The sequence below is a fragment of the Sciurus carolinensis genome, chromosome 14 (assembly GCF_902686445.1).
Source record: "Sciurus carolinensis chromosome 14, mSciCar1.2, whole genome shotgun sequence".
NCBI lineage: Eukaryota > Metazoa > Chordata > Mammalia > Rodentia > Sciuridae > Sciurus > Sciurus carolinensis.
This window is the reverse complement of record NC_062226.1, coordinates 23,960,276-23,978,548: the sequence shown is the minus strand read 5'-3', so window position 1 is coordinate 23,978,548 and position 18,273 is coordinate 23,960,276. Positions and strand designations below refer to the sequence as shown.

The 18,273-nt window shown below is 49.0% G+C and overlaps 1 protein-coding gene across 6 annotated transcripts in view; it reads right to left on the bottom strand.

Annotated features, from left to right (window-relative positions):
* The window catches only part of Ptpn3 (protein tyrosine phosphatase non-receptor type 3), a 140,161-nt gene that overhangs the window by 62,244 nt on the left and 59,644 nt on the right, over positions 1–18,273 (bottom strand). For 5 of the 6 annotated variants that reach the window (XM_047524599.1, XM_047524602.1, XM_047524600.1 and 2 more), the window contains exons 2-5: positions 10,925–11,079; positions 5,661–5,768; positions 5,544–5,586; positions 3,010–3,088 (exon numbers count right to left, since the gene is read on the bottom strand). In XM_047524599.1, coding sequence (XP_047380555.1) covers positions 3,010–3,088; positions 5,544–5,586; positions 5,661–5,768; positions 10,925–11,079 — 385 coding nt within the window. Of the gene's footprint in view, positions 1–3,009; positions 3,089–5,543; positions 5,587–5,660; positions 5,769–10,924; positions 11,080–18,273 lie in introns of those variants that run through there. The other variant, XM_047524603.1, reaches the window with a different exon arrangement.

Genomic DNA, 18,273 nt, shown 5'->3' with positions numbered 1-18,273 from the left:
TCCTAGGGATATAAATGAGAACATGAGCCCGAGATCGCCACTCACCAAAGGCTACTTGTCATAGGCTGGTGAAGTTTCTGAGTCAACCCCACGACATCACATGTAAAGAAAGCAGAATTGTGGGCTGCAACCCAAACTTAGGGGTCTACTCAGGGATCTTGAAAAGGAGCTTAAATTTTAGAAAGCGACAGTAAATGAAGTTATTTAGAACGATCTAAATTTATCAGAAACAGCAGTTGTGGAGGCTCACAATAAAAAAAAGACATTTATTTAGCAATAAGAATAAAGGAAAGTTATTTACAAGATAAACTCAGCATGCCTAAATTGGGAAATGTAATGACCCTTCTTAAAGTCAAACCCCATCCATGACCTCAACTTCTGAAAAAAGCACTGAATTTCTCCTTGCCTGGATCCTTATCAAGAAACAAAACCAACAAATACTATCTCTATACTCCTCTGACTTTTTAGAACCAAATTTTCTTCAAAGAGAACTCAATTTGGACAGGCTACAAAGCTGGAGCCCAATGAGATACTATGTGCCAGGAAAACTGGTCAAAGCTTTCATGTGAATTTTTTAAAAGCACGTGAAATCATGGTGGAATCCTGACACGGCATAGGGAGAACCTCTCCAGTCTTGGCGGCCCCCCAGCCTTATAGGAGCCACGGGGGCGGCTGCCGCCACAGCTCCCACCACACTGAGGAACCTGGTGCCCGCATGCAAGGCCCTGCTGCCGGCTGCAGAGGACACGCACCTCTAGGTGGGGAGTGGGCAGTCAGATCTGAGCTGGTGAATTTCAAGAGACATGGACAAACCGATTTTTACCTGGGACTTGGGGAAGGACAAGTACTAGTCTATTGCTCGTCTTGAGCTCAAGTCTGCCTCTCTGTAGCCCTGACCTCCACCCGGCCATAACTCCATGACTGTCACATCCGCTCCCCTTTTCCTACGACCACTCTGGAGAGCTGAAGGCAGCTTCACCTCTCCCTGAGTCTTCTCTCCACCCAAACACCCTACATTTCCTCAGCTGCCCCTCAAACACCAGGAATGCTCAGCAGAGTTGGGAGAGCAGCAAGCTTTTTTCCCACGGGGACACAGGTGAACAGCCAATGACCACTTGGGTCCTGGAGAGGGACACCTGGGTCAGCCAGCCCTGGGGATCCTTGCCTTCAGCTTTTGTCACTGGAGAGCTCTACCATGCCAGCGGGTGCCATAAATCTGGGGTTCCAGCACCACAGGTAGCAGGTAAGGAGATGGTGACAGTCACCAGTTTGTGCAGAACTGTCCACACCTGGGACTGAAGTCCACTACCTCATGGAGAAGCCAATTTAGTGGGTCACAACTGGCATTTTTAAAAAAAGGAAATGGAACAGAAAACTGCAGTGCGTTTTGAATTAGTATAGTGTTGTAAAACTTTTACTTCAGTAATTTGTATATGTGTGTACTGCATTATGAAACTCGACATATGAAACATATTTAATGGGATTTAAAGAATATCTGATGGTTAGACTCCCACATATACCTACATGTATACATAAACACATACTATCACACACATTACACAGTGTATATAACACATAACCCACGTACACATCAGTACAGTACACACACATAATTCCTCATGTCCCTTTTTTTTTTTAAGCTGGGGCCTCACTCTATTGCCCAGGCTGGTCTCCAACTCCTGAACCATCTTCCAGCTTCAGCCTCCCATTAGCAGGAACTATAGGCACGTGCCCTATGCCGGCTCTTCATCTCACTGTAAAGTGTCCCTTAAACAAAATCTGTTGTTTAGTACTGTTCTGGGGAGACCTTGGTAGGGTCACGGAGGACACTTCTCATAGTGTCACCAACATAGTGTTCGTCAGCTTATGAGCTGAGTGGTTCTGCCCCGTCCCCGGTCGACCAGGGTGAGAGCCACGCAGGGAAGACTCCAAGCAGGGTGCACTGCCTTGGGGTTACCCAGGGAGTCACGCTGAACCTTCCGTACACAGGCTTAAAATAGAACAGCAAAGAGCCGAGTTCCCAGTGTCTGCTATTGTGGAGGGAAGGGGTGCACAAAGAGGCAATGGGGTAAGAGACTAACACTTGCCTTGCAAACATTAAAAGTTAAAATGTGATTGTGTGATCACCATTAAAAAGAAAATGAAGAAAGGAAAAATGAGACAGCACTGGGTCAATGCCACCTCAGTGGTGATAGTCTCATGGTCACCATGAGCACAGGGTCAATGACCCTAAACATCCACTGTCTCTTCCTGATGAAGAGGTTTTTCTCCCTAAGAACAATAAAGGGATGGGTCATAAAGGGGTTAAATGCTGCCATGGAGCAGGGTCGGGTGGGCAGCTGGTGAAGCCCACAGTCCAAGAGCAATAGCTTGCCTGTGCTGCCCACCCTCATTCTAAATGCCCTGTTCCCCACCCAGAAAACCCACCTGCCAGGACGACCAGAGCCAGCACAGATTCCCAGACCTAAGGGGTAAAAGGCTCCCTTCAGGGCACCTTCCCTGATCTGGTTCCCAAGCTTCCTGCAGCTGATGGTTTAGGGACAGACAGGCTGGATCCAGCCTGTGCTCCTTCCCAGCTCCTGCAAACTGGAACCTGGTCAGAACGGCTGATTACAGCAGGGTCTGGTCCTCAAGGGCCCGGATTCCTCTCTCCAGAAATACTTTGCCATGTGACCTGCGGACAACTGTTCTACACACCTGTCTTCTAAACCCAGCCTCTCAGTGGACAGGGCCTTCCATCTGTGGAACATGCTGTGCTCACCAGCCAGGAACGCGGAGGGAGGTGAGAGGGAGGCGGGGGAGCCAGTGTGCTGGGAACTACCAAATCAGGTGAGAGGAACAGGCCCACCGCGGAAAGCTAAGTCACCAACCAAAATTTCAACAGATGTACCCCAAACCCTTACTTCAATCATAATTGTTGGTGCAGTTATACCCAAATGACGCCATCTGGCATAAAATGAAGAGCACATTTTACACATTAAGTAGAAAACTTTAAGAAAATGTTATTACCTGGTTTGTTCTTGCTGCAGTGTGTTGGGATCAGGTATAAAAAATCTTACTCGAAAATGCAGGGTACAGGGGAAACCTCCTACAACATTTTTCAAAAACACGTTAAATTTTCCCTTTAAAAGAGTCAACGTATACAAGTTGCTACTCTCCCACAAGTGGTGTACTTTTCACCCAGCCATAGTTTTTCCATTATAAAAGGACTAATTTCCAAAAAGGAGAGCTTAAGTTAACTGTTTCAGAAATCTCCAAGTCTACAAAACATGAAGCATTTATGCAACCTCAGCAGAGGCTGTGGCAGCATCTATTCCGGATCACGTTTGACTTAGGCCGTGTTTACATGATGCACTCTGATATCTCTATCAGGAGTTCTTAAGATCTTTGAATCAATTCACAAAGAAGTACTAGCTTACATTATTACAGTGATCCATACTTTCAAACACTGTCATGTACACAGAAGTTAAACACAGTCGTGACTGAGAAGGCTAAGCCGCTATTGATAACTCCATTTTATAGATAAGCCAAGAGGCTTAGAGATGTGACTTGCCTTAGGTCACACAGCTAGTGACAAACCCAGAACTGTAGCACTGAGGTTTCTGACTGCTATTCCACATTTCAAAGTCATTTTTATACTCAAAAACATTTCATGCTTTCAATGCAACGTGTATTAACATGATTAATATGCTAGTGAACATTACACAAAGAACACACTCAAATATGACTTTATGCATCAACACCAAGAGTCAATTGACTTGTGGGGATAAAATTAGTCCATTTCTTCTGATCGACATGGCAACAGAAGATAAGACTGTGTTGCTAAGATCCCAACATCATCTTCTTGTCAGTTTCATCCCCTCTAGCACCTGGTAAATATGCTCTGGTTCTGTCTCTGTGCTTAGCACTTCTTTGCTCTGAACTCAAGCCTTCTCGGCCTGCTCCCTCGCTGGTCCTGTGGCTCACCTCCTTTTCTACCCTGGTTCGTCCTGGGCTCCACCCTTCCCCCTCTTTAGAACCATCTGCCTTTCCTTTTGCTGGTGTTTAATCTCTAAGGGTGGGTGTGCCCCTGAGCGCACCTCTGCAGGTGTGCCTGGGAGCCAGAGGGTGGTGCTGTAGCTGTGTGCTGGCTGATCCTGAGCACTCAGGGGACAGCAAAGTCCTCCCCTGCCCTGGGATGCTCTCCAACCTTTCTGCCTCCCATTCTGCAGGGGGCCACCTTTGGGGCTCAGGCCTGGCTGCTCTGACTTTCTTGTCCTCTTCTGCACACCCAGGGCCTCCTATCTTGTGGTGAGTACATAACAGAACTCTTTGTCCTTGTCTCTTTCCACAACGGGCTGTGAGATACTTGGGGGCAAGGTCCAAATCTGATTTGGGCTGGATTTCCACCACTTAGCCCAGGACCTTGCCTAGTCTGCTTGCCGAAAGAACGAGCTAGGGAGAAAAGCAATGACAGCCTGTGTCCTGCCTCGTGCGTGCTCAGTCTGTGGCTCCCTTGGGTGCTCCTGAACCCTAAGGTCATGATCACGGGAGGGAAGAACTCTGAGGTGGCTCCAGAAGAGGGCAGCAGAGGGGTCAGAGATACGACTGCTCCGTCTGCTCTTCCCACCTGGGGGCTGGGGCAGGTGGAGGGGCCTTGTGTGTATGTACACAAGTCCACCTGCCCAATACCCCCTGGCCACTCACTGGCTACCTCCTGTATGTCAGGTGCCAGGAGCACTCCAGGGAGGAACACAGCAAGGATCCAACCCTCAAGGAACTGCGGTTCTGAGAGGAAGCCAAGGGCACAAGACCATGAGACGAAGGTGAGCGCGGCAGCCAGGCAGTGACGCGTGAAGGGAAGACACAGGGTCAAGGCTTCTGGTAGGAGATGGGGTCTGGGAGCCCTGAAGAGCAGCAGCAGGTAGACACAGGAGAAAGGCATTCCCGACAGAGGAACAGACTGAGCGAAGGCGCTGCAGACTGGCCAGGTGTGTCTGAGGTCGAGGGGCCCTGATGGGAAGAGTGGCCGCTGTGGTGGAAAACCAGGCCGAGCGCAGATCAGGGCAGAGCACAGGGGTGAGGCACGGCTGGACCGGCCAGGTCACCTAACTGGGAGCAGACGGAAGCAGGGGGCCCAGGTGTGCTGGGTGAGTCGTGTTTTGAAAGGATCAATCTTTTAAGTCTGAGACATTATCTGCCTGTGGCTTGGTTTCCAGGGACTGCACCGGAGCTGCGGGAAATACAGGGTTAGTTTGTGTCTGTCCTGCCCATCCCGGCTCTCACCCTGGGCTGAGAAAGGTCATCCTTCTTCCCCCGCCTTCCCTGGCTCTGAGCTTCCTACGCTGGTCTATTCCTTCCTCACCTACAGCTGGCTGAGCATCCTGAGGGCTGATCTGCAAGCATGTCTGCTAACCTACAAGTCGGACGGGGAGCAGGCAGCTCACCCCTGTCTCCTGAGCCCCCTGGAATCTGGGTGGCCGATGTGACAGGCACCCTGCTGACCGAAGGAAACGGGTCCCCACACACCCAATGTCCGACTGAAATGAAAAGATCACACCAACCTTTTAACTGCTTCCTGATGGGTTTGCTTGACTCAAGCCATCTCTGTTGGTAAGAAAACATAAGCTATAAAACCAACCTGGGCAGGAGTTCAGCACACGTTACAGGCTGGCACTTACGGGGGAGTCCGCTGAGTCGTCGCCATGTTGCAAACCAAAGTATTCCTTTTCAGTCACGCCCAGGTGGGTGTACGCCATGTCCAGAAGCGACTGGCCAGTGTCTTGTTTCTGGTGGGGGGTGGGGGAACAGAATGGGAAAAATCTTAAGAACTGGTGGTGACAACATCTTTACTGCCCACCAAAGTGAGTTAATATATTCAGAGACTCTATACACACGCATTTCCCAAAGTGACAAAAGTGTTCACAAATTCCAAGTCACAAAGGTGCATGATGTATACACGGAGGAGGGCTAAGACGGAACCAAGAAACACCACGTAAGCCGGTGTGAGCGGACGTTCTGAGCTCTTCCTTCCCCTCAGCTGAGGCTCCCGGGATGCCTGCCCTGGACAACCCACACACGTGATCACAGCAACCTCGCTGTGACCTGCCCGTGGATCACCCACCGCGAACACTAATCCTGGGTCAGCTTCTGCTGGCTCCTCGGGACGTGCCTGCAGCTCCTACCCCTACAGGAACTCGGGAGTGTGCACCGGGGAGGAAAACTCTTGACTAGCTGCTAAAAATACTCGAGTGCCACTGGAAATACCCTCAGAGTGAGCTGGCCTGTGTCGCCCTGTGGGATTATCATTATCTGCCTCGCTGCCTCCCGGCATCTGAAGGGAGGAGACGGCGCGACGTTCAGTCACACTTCGCTCTGGAGGGGACTCCGCCGCTTCACCACTCAGTGTTTACAACCAGGCATGGTGTGAGCACGGGACAGAGCCAGGGTCAGCGTCCCTTTCCTGCTGGCTGTGGAAGTAGCAGCTGTAACATGGAGTGTCAAATACTGCCAAGTACATCAAACCCGTGGGGCTCCATGGACACAAGGGGACAATGCAAACCGTGGGCTCCAGCTGGGGGCAGGCGGAAGCAACCCCTGATCTGGGTCTGCAAGGACAACAGGGCGGAGGGCCTCCCTCCCCTCTAGGTGTGTGGGCCTTTGAGGTGGATGGCCAGGCATAGCGAAGGCAAGGTGGGGGCGGGAGGCAGGGGTTGCTGCTACAGCAGCACGGTGCGTGTCCAGGGAATCACAGATTCTACTTTACTAGGCAGCTTTCTCGGGTGTCCCTTGAACCAAAACGTCCAACATAAGGACACTGAATCAGAAATGGACGGGGCACAGAAGCGGCAAAGGCAGCTCTTCTTTTGCGTGTCTGACAACAGATAATGGACTTGAAATAGGTCACAGTGGCCAGGACCAGGAGAATTTCCTGACAGGCCCCTCAGCGGCCTCACAGGATCTGGTCTGTAGGGGGAACCTGAGACATGACCTCTCCAAACACACCCCTGGCCAGCCCAGGGCCCGTCCTGCCACCTCCTCCACCCAGGGCACCATCCATGGATCCAGGTGGGTGGGGGAGAATGATCAGGCCCCACGTTCCAGGTCCCGAGTCACTCGCCCTCCCAACTGAGAGAGGCTCTCCTAACCCAGCCAATCCCAAGTCTTGCAATTGAGAGGATGTTGCAGCAGAACTGACGCAGGTGCGTTCAAGTAGGTTGAAACTCATGATCGAGGGCATCCGTGCCCTGCGCACGTTTTCATATTTACACAGATCGTACAGGTAGAGAGAGTTTTTCCAACACTAGTCTTTCGCCCATTGCTTTTCTCAGAGGCACAGAACTTTAAAAACAGTTCCAGCTGGGCACAATGGCACACACCTATAATCCCAGTTACCTGGGAGGCTGAGGCAGGGGATCACAAGTTCAAGGTCAACCTGGGCAACCTAGTGAGACCCTGCCTTAAAATAAGATATAAAACAATGCTGGGGTGTAGCCCAGCGGTAGGTCACTCGCCTGGCACATGTGAAGCCCTGGGTTCTATGCCAAGCACAAAAAAGAAAAAATAAATAAAAACAGAATTTATTTCAAAAGTTACCTGAAGTGATAGATTTGTTATTCAGTTTAACAGGCATCCCACATTTGGGACAATGAGACTTAAAAGATCAATGTGTCAAAGAGCTACCTGCTCCCCTTGCTAGAATCACATGTCGCTCACAGCTCTGATGTACTGGATACCCACAAGCAGCAGACATGACACCACGCGCCCTTTTCACGTCGGACTGCCAATGTGTGTGGCGATTTTGCAAAACAGCCATCCCCATCCCCCTGGCCAAGGAGCAACCAAGGCACAGAGAGGCCACGTGCCCAGCACCCTCACCCCGGACTCGGGCTCCAGTGCTCCCCCTGGGCCGCATCTCTCTTGTCCAGCGCCTGATTCAAGCACTTGGGTGTCAGTTATGTATGATTCACCCAACTCTCAAAAGAAATTGCAGTAGAATTATAGACACGTTTCCGATAAGAACAGGCTGTCCCCATCCCCACCGCACGAGAGCTCCGCTCTTCTGCCCTGGCTCACTGCCAGTGCCCCATGGGCTCCTGGCTGGGGTGGGAGTGACATGTCCAGTTAGCTTCCCGGAGGATGCTTCTTGCCCAGATGGTCCAGCTAGGGTCTGGGCATTTCTGTGAAAATGACCCCCACAGGCAGGAAATCACAAAGTGAGGGACATTCCAATCTGCAGCCAGGCCCTGGAGCTCCACCCTGCCAGCTCTGTACCAGGCCTCTGCAAGCTTCTGAGACCCATGACCAGCACTCGGGCAAGCCCTAGCCTTACCCGCTCGTCACAGGGCTGGTCGCTCCTTCCGACAATGCATTTTTACCCAAGTTTCTCAGACATTCCTGCGTGGTGGTCTCCTCTTGCCTCCCCAGTTGGTCCCCCTCAGCCTCCTAGTACTGCCACCACTACACCTTTAAACCTCAGGCCTCTACCCTATCTTCTGGCCCCTCGCTTCTCGGGTCATCTTACCCAGTTTCATGGCCTGGAACACCGTCTCCACCTTGCTGCCATCCACACTGATAACCCTGGCCTGACGTGTGTACCTATCATCATCTCTGTTTCTGTGGAGACGAATAATGGACACCTCAAACTTCACAGGTCCACAGCAGAACTGGTCAATTCCACCTCCAAACCGCCCTTCCACGCCTTCCCATCTCTATAAATTGCAACTCTGTGTTGCCAGGCTGTTCAGGCCCAACCCTGGAGTCACCTTGAGGCCTCTCAGACTTTCACACCCCAAATCCCAGCGATCAGCAAATCCTACTGGCTCCATCTTCAAAGTGTTTCCAGGCGTGGATTCCTCCCAGCCACCTCCGCAAGCCCGCCCTGGGCCATCATCAGCATCTCCCCGAGATTGCTCTCACAGCCTCTCAGCCCTTTCCTTCCCTGGCAACTGCCCACACAGCATTAGAAGGGGCACTTGAGTCGGATCATGTCAAGTCCCTGTCCAAAGCTACTAGTGCTTTCGCCTCACAAAGTAGGAAAGCCAGTGCTCCCGCAATGACCCCCACTCTGCTCTCATCCCTGTTCTCGCTCTGACCTTATCTCCTGCTACTCTCTCTTGCTTCTTCCACTCCAGACACACTGGTGTCTGTACTGTTCTTCAACCACACTCTATGGGCTCCTGCCTCAGGGTCTTTGCACTGCTGTTCCTTCTTCCTGGAAAGTGCTTTCTCCAGACAACCACAATCACCTTACCAGTGAGGCTTCCAGATCATGTCTAAAAACGGACAGTCCTATCCATCTCCCACTGGGATGTAAACTTCAAAAGGGCACTAACTGTGCTCTGTTTTGCTCACTACAGTTTTCTCTGTGACCAGAACAAAGCCAGGCCCACAGTAAGTGCTCAGAAAGCACTTGCTGACTGGATACATGAGTTCTATACTAGCGAAGAGTCACATTCTCATCAGAAGAAGGCATGTGGTGGAGGAATCCCGCCAGCACGAACACAGATTTTAACAGAGAAGCGACACACATATTAGGTCGTCAGCTTACAGCATCCAGACGTGACACCTGTGACCTTCTCAGAGCTTCCTATTATTAAAAAAGAAACGATATATAAGACAGGCCTTGTAGAACCAAAGTAGTCGCTTTTTGGAGGAAACATGAAAGACCCTGCCAAAAGTGCCCGAAAACAGTCAGCATCTGCGGAGGCTGCATCACAAGCCCTTCCCCGCGGGGCCGCAGAGGCTTGCCTGGCACCGAAACCACAGTGCCAGGTCACTGGTGTGTGTGGACCCCCTAATTAGGCTTTGGAGACAACTAACTAGACAAGCGAAGTCCCTGGCTGGAGTTTCCCCTTCTTCCTACGAGAACACTTCCCACCCTCAGAAGAATGGCTCCTTGACCCTGGGGAAGGGCTGGAGGCCTGGGAGCTGTAGCTAGAAGCCCAGACAACACGGGTCTCCACTGATCACCTCGACTCTTTGCCAGGCAAAGGGTCTCGATTTTGCCCATGCCTGGGGAGACACCTGCAGCCACTGCTGCTGCTGGTGGTCCTTTCCCGGTCTGGAAGGAGATGTAGCACCCATCATGCTTTTAAGCTTCATGGAAACTACCTTCTCCTCTTGCCTGCACCAAGGTCCCAGCACCTGGGGCCCACAGGAGGCAAACAGGTGGGTGGGTGGAAGCTGCAGGGGTTCTGGGTCCCCAAACTGCTCTCTTGTCCATCTCTCTTCTGACACCTTTCCTCACATACTAGGTTTTCTAGGCTGGGGCAGATATGGCAGTCGGTTCAAGGCTGGGGTTGACCCCTTTTAGGACTGGCCAGAGGTTAGGAGAGAAGCCAAGGTCACTGCTGGCAGTGACCAGAGTGGATGGGCAGCAGGGGCTGCTACTGTCCCAGCATCTCAGAGCTGCTGGCCTGGAGGCCCTATTCCCAGCCCTGGCTCTGCCGAGACTGTAAGTGGAAGAAGCCAGGATCTCCATGAGCCCTGCCACGGAGGCTGCCCATCTCATGACCCACCCCCTCACCATTAAACGAGCACCTTCTGTGTACTAGCCCCGTGCCAGCCAGGACACCCTTCCTGTCTTCAAGGAGCCCACAGTTTAATGGGTGACATGTAATCTAATCATTACAACCATTTTTAAAAATGGGATCTAATGAAGCTTATGCAGGGCACCATCATCCAGAACCAGCTCTGCTTCACGAGGTAGGTGGGGACTTCACGGAGCAGAAGTAGCTGAGGATCCTACGGTTCATGTCACAAAGGAGCAGGGAACAGCGAGACATGGGCCAAGACTTTGGGAGTTTTTCCAGTCTAATCTCAACAGATGAGACCTGAAATCTCAAGCTTTCATCCTAAAATCATTCTTTCCCTTCATTTTGTAAGCCCAGAGAGAACTATTTCTTTGGAGCCCTTATGCAGAAAACAAAGGTGGAGAACTTACGTTAACCTTAAAGGTCTGGACCAAGCCATCTAAAAAGCGTATGCTGCAGACGACTTCCGATCGAGTTTTCTCTTTGGGTAACTCGGAGGTGCGTATGTTATTAATTCTTCCACCCAACGCGCGTAACCGGGAGGTCATAACTATCGTTGAATAACCTGTAAGGTGAAACACACCTGTCAGTGATGTCATATGCAAATACCTGCTACCTGGGAATGCCTCAGCCTACCCAGGTCCTTCGCAACCGTTGTCTTTTTTTTTTTTTCTTTTTCTTTATGATGACTTGGAGAATTTTATTGCTCATCTATCAAGAGATTCTTCCTGGCAGGAAGACTGCTTTTCTGAAGCTCACTTCAGAAGAGCACACTTTGGTCTAGGCTGACATAGGTTACTCTCCTACCTTCCACGTTCTTTTTTTTTTTTTTCTTTTTTGCGGTGCTAGGGATCGAACCCAGGGCCTTGTGCTTGCAAGGCGAGCACTCTACCAACTGAGCTATCTCCCCAGCCCTCCCTTCCACGTCCTTGAGGTATGGTTTCGCAGGTGAGTTTTCTATTCTCTTTGGTGGTTTTTAATTTTTTTTTTTTATTTCATGTTGTCTAGAAACTCACAGATAAAAATGTACACAAACCATGTTCCATTTGCATTTTCACTTCTAAGTTCTAAGCTCAACCAAAACACGTCTGTAGAACTACATGGCTTATTTGTCTGAGTATCTCAAAGGTCTAAATCTTCTTCTAACTTCCCAGGCTTTAAATTTCTTATTTATGTTTTGCTATCTTAGGTATCTGTGTATTCTACCCCTCAGGTTTTACAGAACTAAGTGAGGCCTAAAAATCATTTAAAACATGATCAGATTTACTGATAAATTGGATTATATTAAAATTAAGGACTTCTGCTTATTAAAAGACAACATTTAGAAGAGCAAAAAGACAACCCACAGAATAGAAGATAATTGCAATATACAGATCTATAAAGACTACATGAAGAGCTGGGGACATAGCTCAACTGGCAGAGTGCTTGCCTTGCATGCACGAGGTCCTGGGTTCAATCCCCAGCATCACACATACACACACACAAAAATTACTACATCAAGTGTTCCTACAACAACAACCATTAGAAAACAGGAAGAAAACATAAACAGGTACTCAACCACATGATTTGTGAAAGAAATGCAAAGTAAAACCACGAAGCCATAGTTCCATGCACCCTCTGGGCCGCCTAGAGTTCGGACTGACCTCCGTGGAGGCCGTGGAGCAGGTGGGACTCCCAAGCAGGCTGATGAGAACGTAAACCAGAGCGACAACTTCCAGAAACTGCTGCGCAATATCTACCAAGATGAACATATGCACGTTCTGTGACAAAACGCTCCCATCCATGGGCATGCTCCCAACAGAAAAATGTGCATTAATTCACAAGAAGACACACAGGAGACTCTTCCTCACAGTCCCATGTGGAAAAAGGCCTAAAGGGCCATCGGCGGTAGACGCACCAACCACAGTCCAGCGGTCACACCGTGCGCTACCGCGCAGCAAAGCCAAGACGTGAGCAACCAACGACAAGAACGAACTTCTCTAATGGTGCCGTGGATAGAGGAGGCTGGTCGCACCGGGTCAAGGCGTCAGTACGATTACAAGGCTGACCGAGGCAGGGTGGTGGTCCCTGTCGTCCCCCCTGGGCCCTGGGTGCTTTCCGCAGCCCGTCTGGGTGTGCGAGCTAAAGAGCTTCTGCGCTCGCTCTGAACGTCCATCAGGCGCTACGTGCACGATTCCTACATCTTCCCGCCTGTTAGCATGTATGCTTCGAAGATGGCCTGTGTCCCCCAGGGCTCCACTGTGACTGAGGGCCTGGTCCCCAGGAGGCGCTGCTGGGAGCGGGTGGAACCTAGGAAGGTGGGGTCCCGCAGGAGGTCCTGAGGTTGCCGGAAGTGCGAGGTCTTTCTCAGGAGACCCCTTTGTTTTCTCAGGAAGTCTGTTGTTGAAGGACAAGTCTGACCCTGTCTGTCCTCTCCCTCTGCTTCTGGTTTGAGATGCAACCCCTGCTCCCCCACACCCTCCTGCCACTGCTGTCCCCCAGGTTGTGACACAGCAGAGAACTGAGTCAATGCCGCTGCTGCCGTGCCCTTGAACCTCCAAAACCGAGTTAAACAAACCTTTTCTCTTCATGTGTAGCCTGTCTTGGCTATTTTAACATAGTGAGGGGGGAAAAAAAAAGAATACAATTTTGTATTTAATAAGTTAAAAACAACAACAACGAAAAACCCAGCCAAGAGCAGAGGTGCACACCTCCAATCCCAGGAAAAGAGATGTAAATCTGGCAGGGTTAGGTGCAAGAGCAAACACCGAGGAGGGTCTTGAGGGCAGGTAAACGCTCTTCCTAATTCCCTATAAGCCTTCCCTGTGGAGCTGGGTCTTTGCACGAGCTGCCCTTCCGATCGCCATGCGTCTGATTAACTCCTGATCATCCTGGTGCTCCGCCCAAGTCTCACTCCCTTCCCAGGCCTCCCAGGCAAGTCCCCTGGGTATGACTTGCTTTCTCCTGGGGACTCTTCCTAATGTCACACTTCTAATTCAGTGTGTATTTAACAGCTGCTTCTCCCATTAGGCACTGAGCTCCACAAAGGTAGGCCTCGGGTCTGGTTTTGCTACCTTTAACACCTAGCTCTGGGAGACAGTCGGTAAGTACCTGAATGGATAGAAAATGGAAGGAAGACTCAAACAGAAAGCAAAGCCATGATTTACAGTCTGGAAAAAGAGCAGGAGACAGGATGAGATGGGAGAGAGGGAGGAGGGGAGACGCCCCATGGACCAGCACGTCTCTCACAGCAACACGCACAGAGGTCTTGGGGAACGATGAAAATGCAGATTCTGGTTCCGGTAGGCCTGGGTGGGTGGGGCCCAAGAACAGGCATCCCCCAGTCTCCCTGGTGATGCCCAAGCTGTTCATCCAGGGTTTGCCCTGACAGGAGCGAGTCCAAGATAACTGGAAAATCGGCACCAAATGTCAGAGCAGAGCCAGAGACTGAGATTTGGGAGGTTGGTAAGGGTTGGTGACCCGGCTCTGGAAGGGATAAGGGCAAAGCAGAGTGGCGGCCTAAGAATGAGGCCTCAGGGAGCCAAAGATACAGCCTGGTGCAGAACTAGAAGTCCAAAGAATGCGACAACTGTGTAGAAGGCACATCCAGGAAGACAGGGCCTCTTATCAACACAGTCAAGAAGCTCCAGGTAAACCTCCATTCTTCCGTGGACAGGGACAGGAAATCTCAAATATTCATAAAAAAATAATTCTAGGGACCAGCAGTGCAGAGAAACATATTCAATCACTTATAAAATTCCACCCACCCCACCACCTCCACCTTGCCCTTTTCATTGAAAATGTCATCAGAAGCAGGGATGCATGTTCTGAGTAATACAAAGTTACCAAAAGACAACAAATGTGTTCCATAATGCTTTAACCCACATTGAATTTCAAATGTCAATTTTGTTGCTTAGTTCTTATCTAAGAATCTCAGGTGGGTTACAATAATTAAAAAAAAAAAAAAAGTGAAAGATAAAAAAGAATCATTCCAAGTGTGGTTTTGGTGGGAGGTACGCATCAGAATCACCTGGGGAGCTTTCAAAAATGACTCCTGCCTGGCCCCGCCCCAGGGTGATTCAGCACCCTAGGTGTGGCACCCGATGACATTCCCTTTGGGAGGACCTCCAAGGAAGGGCTAGGCCATCAAGGGCCGGAGGAGTGGTTTACAGGGAACATGGGACGGAGTCTGGACGGAATTTAGGCCATTCACTGCGGGGCGTGTGAAGGAGCTGGGCAGCAGTTCTGCAGAGCAGCACCTCAGACAGAGCTGATCACACAAGGACCCCCAACAAGAAACCTACAGTGACTTCAAACAGGAGCCTCCAAGGAAAGTCACAGGCGCCAACATGCCAAGTCAGGCGTGGACTTGCAAACTGCTCCTCACAGGGATGCCAGCATGGGGTCGTAGCATCTGTGAACATGGCTAAGGATGGCTCCAGGCACGGCCACTCAGCCAGCTGACCAAATAAAGTAGACCAGTAACGAGAGGAGACAGGGTTTTCCCTCTCTGCATCCACCTCTGACTATTGCACAAAGGGCCTGGAAACTAAGGACCATGTCACAAAAAGGTATTTTATGAAAGTTGCAAAAATGTTCTTCCTACAATTGTTCCTAAAGCAAACCTTGACATAAGTGTGCCTGATGTTGAACAACCACATCATCGAGCCATGTGGTGTTGTCAGAGTGTCTTGAAATTGTATCTTAAACAATCTGATGGGGACAATGGATGCTGACTAATTGTCCTGTTTCCTGTACCACAGTAATTGGGGAACTCAGGGTTTCTATGGCTTCCTTTATAAGCCTCTTAATTCTGAACAAAGCCACAACCCAAACAGGAACACACTGGCCTCTGTGACCACAAATAATCACAGTCACAGCTGAAGCCATTTACAACATGCAAGCCAAGCCCACTCTTTGCATAATTAAAAAAAACCAAACAGATATAGTTTCAGAATGCTTTACACACTAGCAGTAGAGGTTCTGTGAACACAGGTTTTAATCAAAAGATTATACTTGGAAAACACAATAGGAAGAGGCAACATCTCACTGCATACAGTAGGGGCTCACTAAAGACCAGAAGTCAGATGTAGCTTATGTAAAGTGCCCGCACAATGTGGAACGAATACTAGGTACTCAATAAAAGACATTTTACTTATATTAAGCTTCAGATGCTATCAGGTACTGACTACAGATTCCAGATTTTGTAGGGCTATCTTGATGTCAACAATATCTTATAGATGGATAAATGTTTCATTCCTTAAAATTTTATTCCTTTAAATCGTTTGCTAGAGCCAAAGGCAGTTGTTACAGATGTGTGATAGGCCCTTGAGCTGCTCTACAAACTCAATGGAACCAGAAGCAAGGGCCCCTTAGTACAAACTGCCATGCTCTGGGCATGAGGAACACTAAGGCCCTGGTAGGAGGGTTAGGTAACCTGGCTCCCACTCCAGTACCTCTCTGGCTGCCCAGGGCCTGAAACAGAGGAGAGGTTATGCCACTGCTTTATTCCTTAAGGGTCTGTCTCCATGCTGATCTGTGGAACTTCATTCTTTCAAAAGTCAATGAACCACAGACAGAAAAGAAGGGCAGCTCACATCAGTGAGAAAGTTGATCCAACTCCATTTGAATCGTTTTAAAAGGAGGTACAAATTATTCCCTACCCTTGTTCTTAAAAATAAACTTAGATCTTTAACTCAAGAATGCAAGTTTCAGTTTAAAAAATAAAGGAGACTAATAAGGAAATAGTCTTGACTTATAAACATCTCATTTGTGAGTTACCTGTATAAATGAACCCTGGGTGGCTTGCTGCAGGAACCAATTGGAGGAAGAGTCTTCAAGCTGACCTAGGCCGATGCTACCACCTAGTGGCCACCAGAGGCAGACACTTCACCTCCAGCCCAGGACTTCTAGCCAACAGCTCTGCTCTTTTATCACTGGCATTTCAGCTTATTTCAGGAAGCCTCTCCCAGTATCTAAGGCCTTCTCTGTAGCCCAGTTCCCTAACTCAACCTCCCTTTTGAGCTCAGAAAAGCTCCTTCTTGTTCCTTCATTTATTTTTTGCTATTTATGAACCCCAACAGATGACTGATCTGCTGGAGAGGGACATTTCTAGCATGGAAAAGAACATGTGCCTTCAGCCATGTGACACAATGACTCATCAAACCAAGCGCAATTCTCATTAATGCATTTCAGCATTTAATGAACTGTAGGTAAGTGTTTTATTTAATGCTAAGATAGTGCAAGGACTGCTTTCTCTCCCTTTTCACTGTAAACACAGAAGCTGGGCTGCATTTTGTTTGAACCAAGTCTCCAAAGGCCAACCAGGGCCCTTAACCATCACTGGCCACACTCATGACTTGCTGGAGCTTTAACAGGAAAACATACAGAACTCTCTCTAACCAATATGAACCTGCCGCAGGATACCTTCACCATCCGGTTCAGGGCCAGGCCTCTGTCCCTTAAGCACCTCTGAAAGAAGTGGGTATTCCATTGTAAAGACAAAACTTACAAACTTTTAGGCACTGATTAGGAGGAGATCAAAGTAAAAATATAGGCTTATTAAGTTGCTTTAAAAAAAAAAAGTGATTAAAATGACTTTCCAACTAGTGACTTGAATAAAGTCAATGCATGGCAATCATCTGGGGAGCTAATGATTGTAGATTCTTGGGCACCGCTCACAAGGATTTTGGTTCAGGAAGCTGCACTTTAAAACTTAAGAGAAACTTCTTGAACTTATAGAAAAATTGCAAGAAAAGCAGAACTCGTTTGCCTCTCTTGACCTCAATCCAGCCGTCAACGTCCTGCTGCGCAAGCTCTCTCCCTTGCCTTACCCATGCGCAAGCGGTTTCTCAGAACCACTTGCTATGGATGTAATAACCCTTTATCTCTAAATATTTTAGCATGTATCTCCCGAGAACAGGGGCGTTTCATAACAATGGTACAACGATCACACTGAAGAAATTAAATATTCATTCAACACCTTTAATATGAAGTCCACATTAAAATTCTGCAAATGGTCTGGGTGATTCCCTTTTATTCTTTTCTTTGGATCCAGGATGCAAATCAGAATCAGGCCGTATTTTACCTGTCATAGGGAGGATGCATTTTTAATAAGCAGAGCCCCTCTCCCCACTCACCACAAGACAACCATGCAGGCCACAGCCTGGAAAACCCTCAACCAGACCATCTCCAGGCTTCCTTTGGTTTCGATCATCTGTGCATACAGCCAGGGTTCTGGATGGGTTTGGTGCCCTAATGTCAGTTTTCCTGTTTATAATTTAATTGCTTCCCAGATCCCTACAAAGTTTCCATAGCTTACCAGCTATCCATCACTCAGTACGGGAGGAATGCTCCCTAAATTGTTATTGATGAAAGAACAGATTTTCCAGTCTATACATCAGTGCTAGGATTAGCACTGCTGTCAAAATAAAGAAGCTAGTTCAACAAGGGCTCTGTCACTTGCTCTGAGGTAACCAGATGTCTCAGCGTTTTCACTCAACAGAAGTTGGCATTACTCACAGACACCAGTTCTCGACATGTCTTCGCATTCATCATACCCAACCTATCAAAAAGACCACAGATCCTGCACAGAGCACACATCCTTTTCAAACAGGTGAAAGACCCAACTAGCATTGTCTTAGAAAGTAGCCAAGAAAGGAAGAGATGAATTCATTTGGAGATTAATTAGGTTTTGCAAATGTTCTTAATAAAATCCAGCCCAACTAATTAAAAATTAAGTGATTTCAGTTCTCATTTGTGAAATATTCATACATCTTAG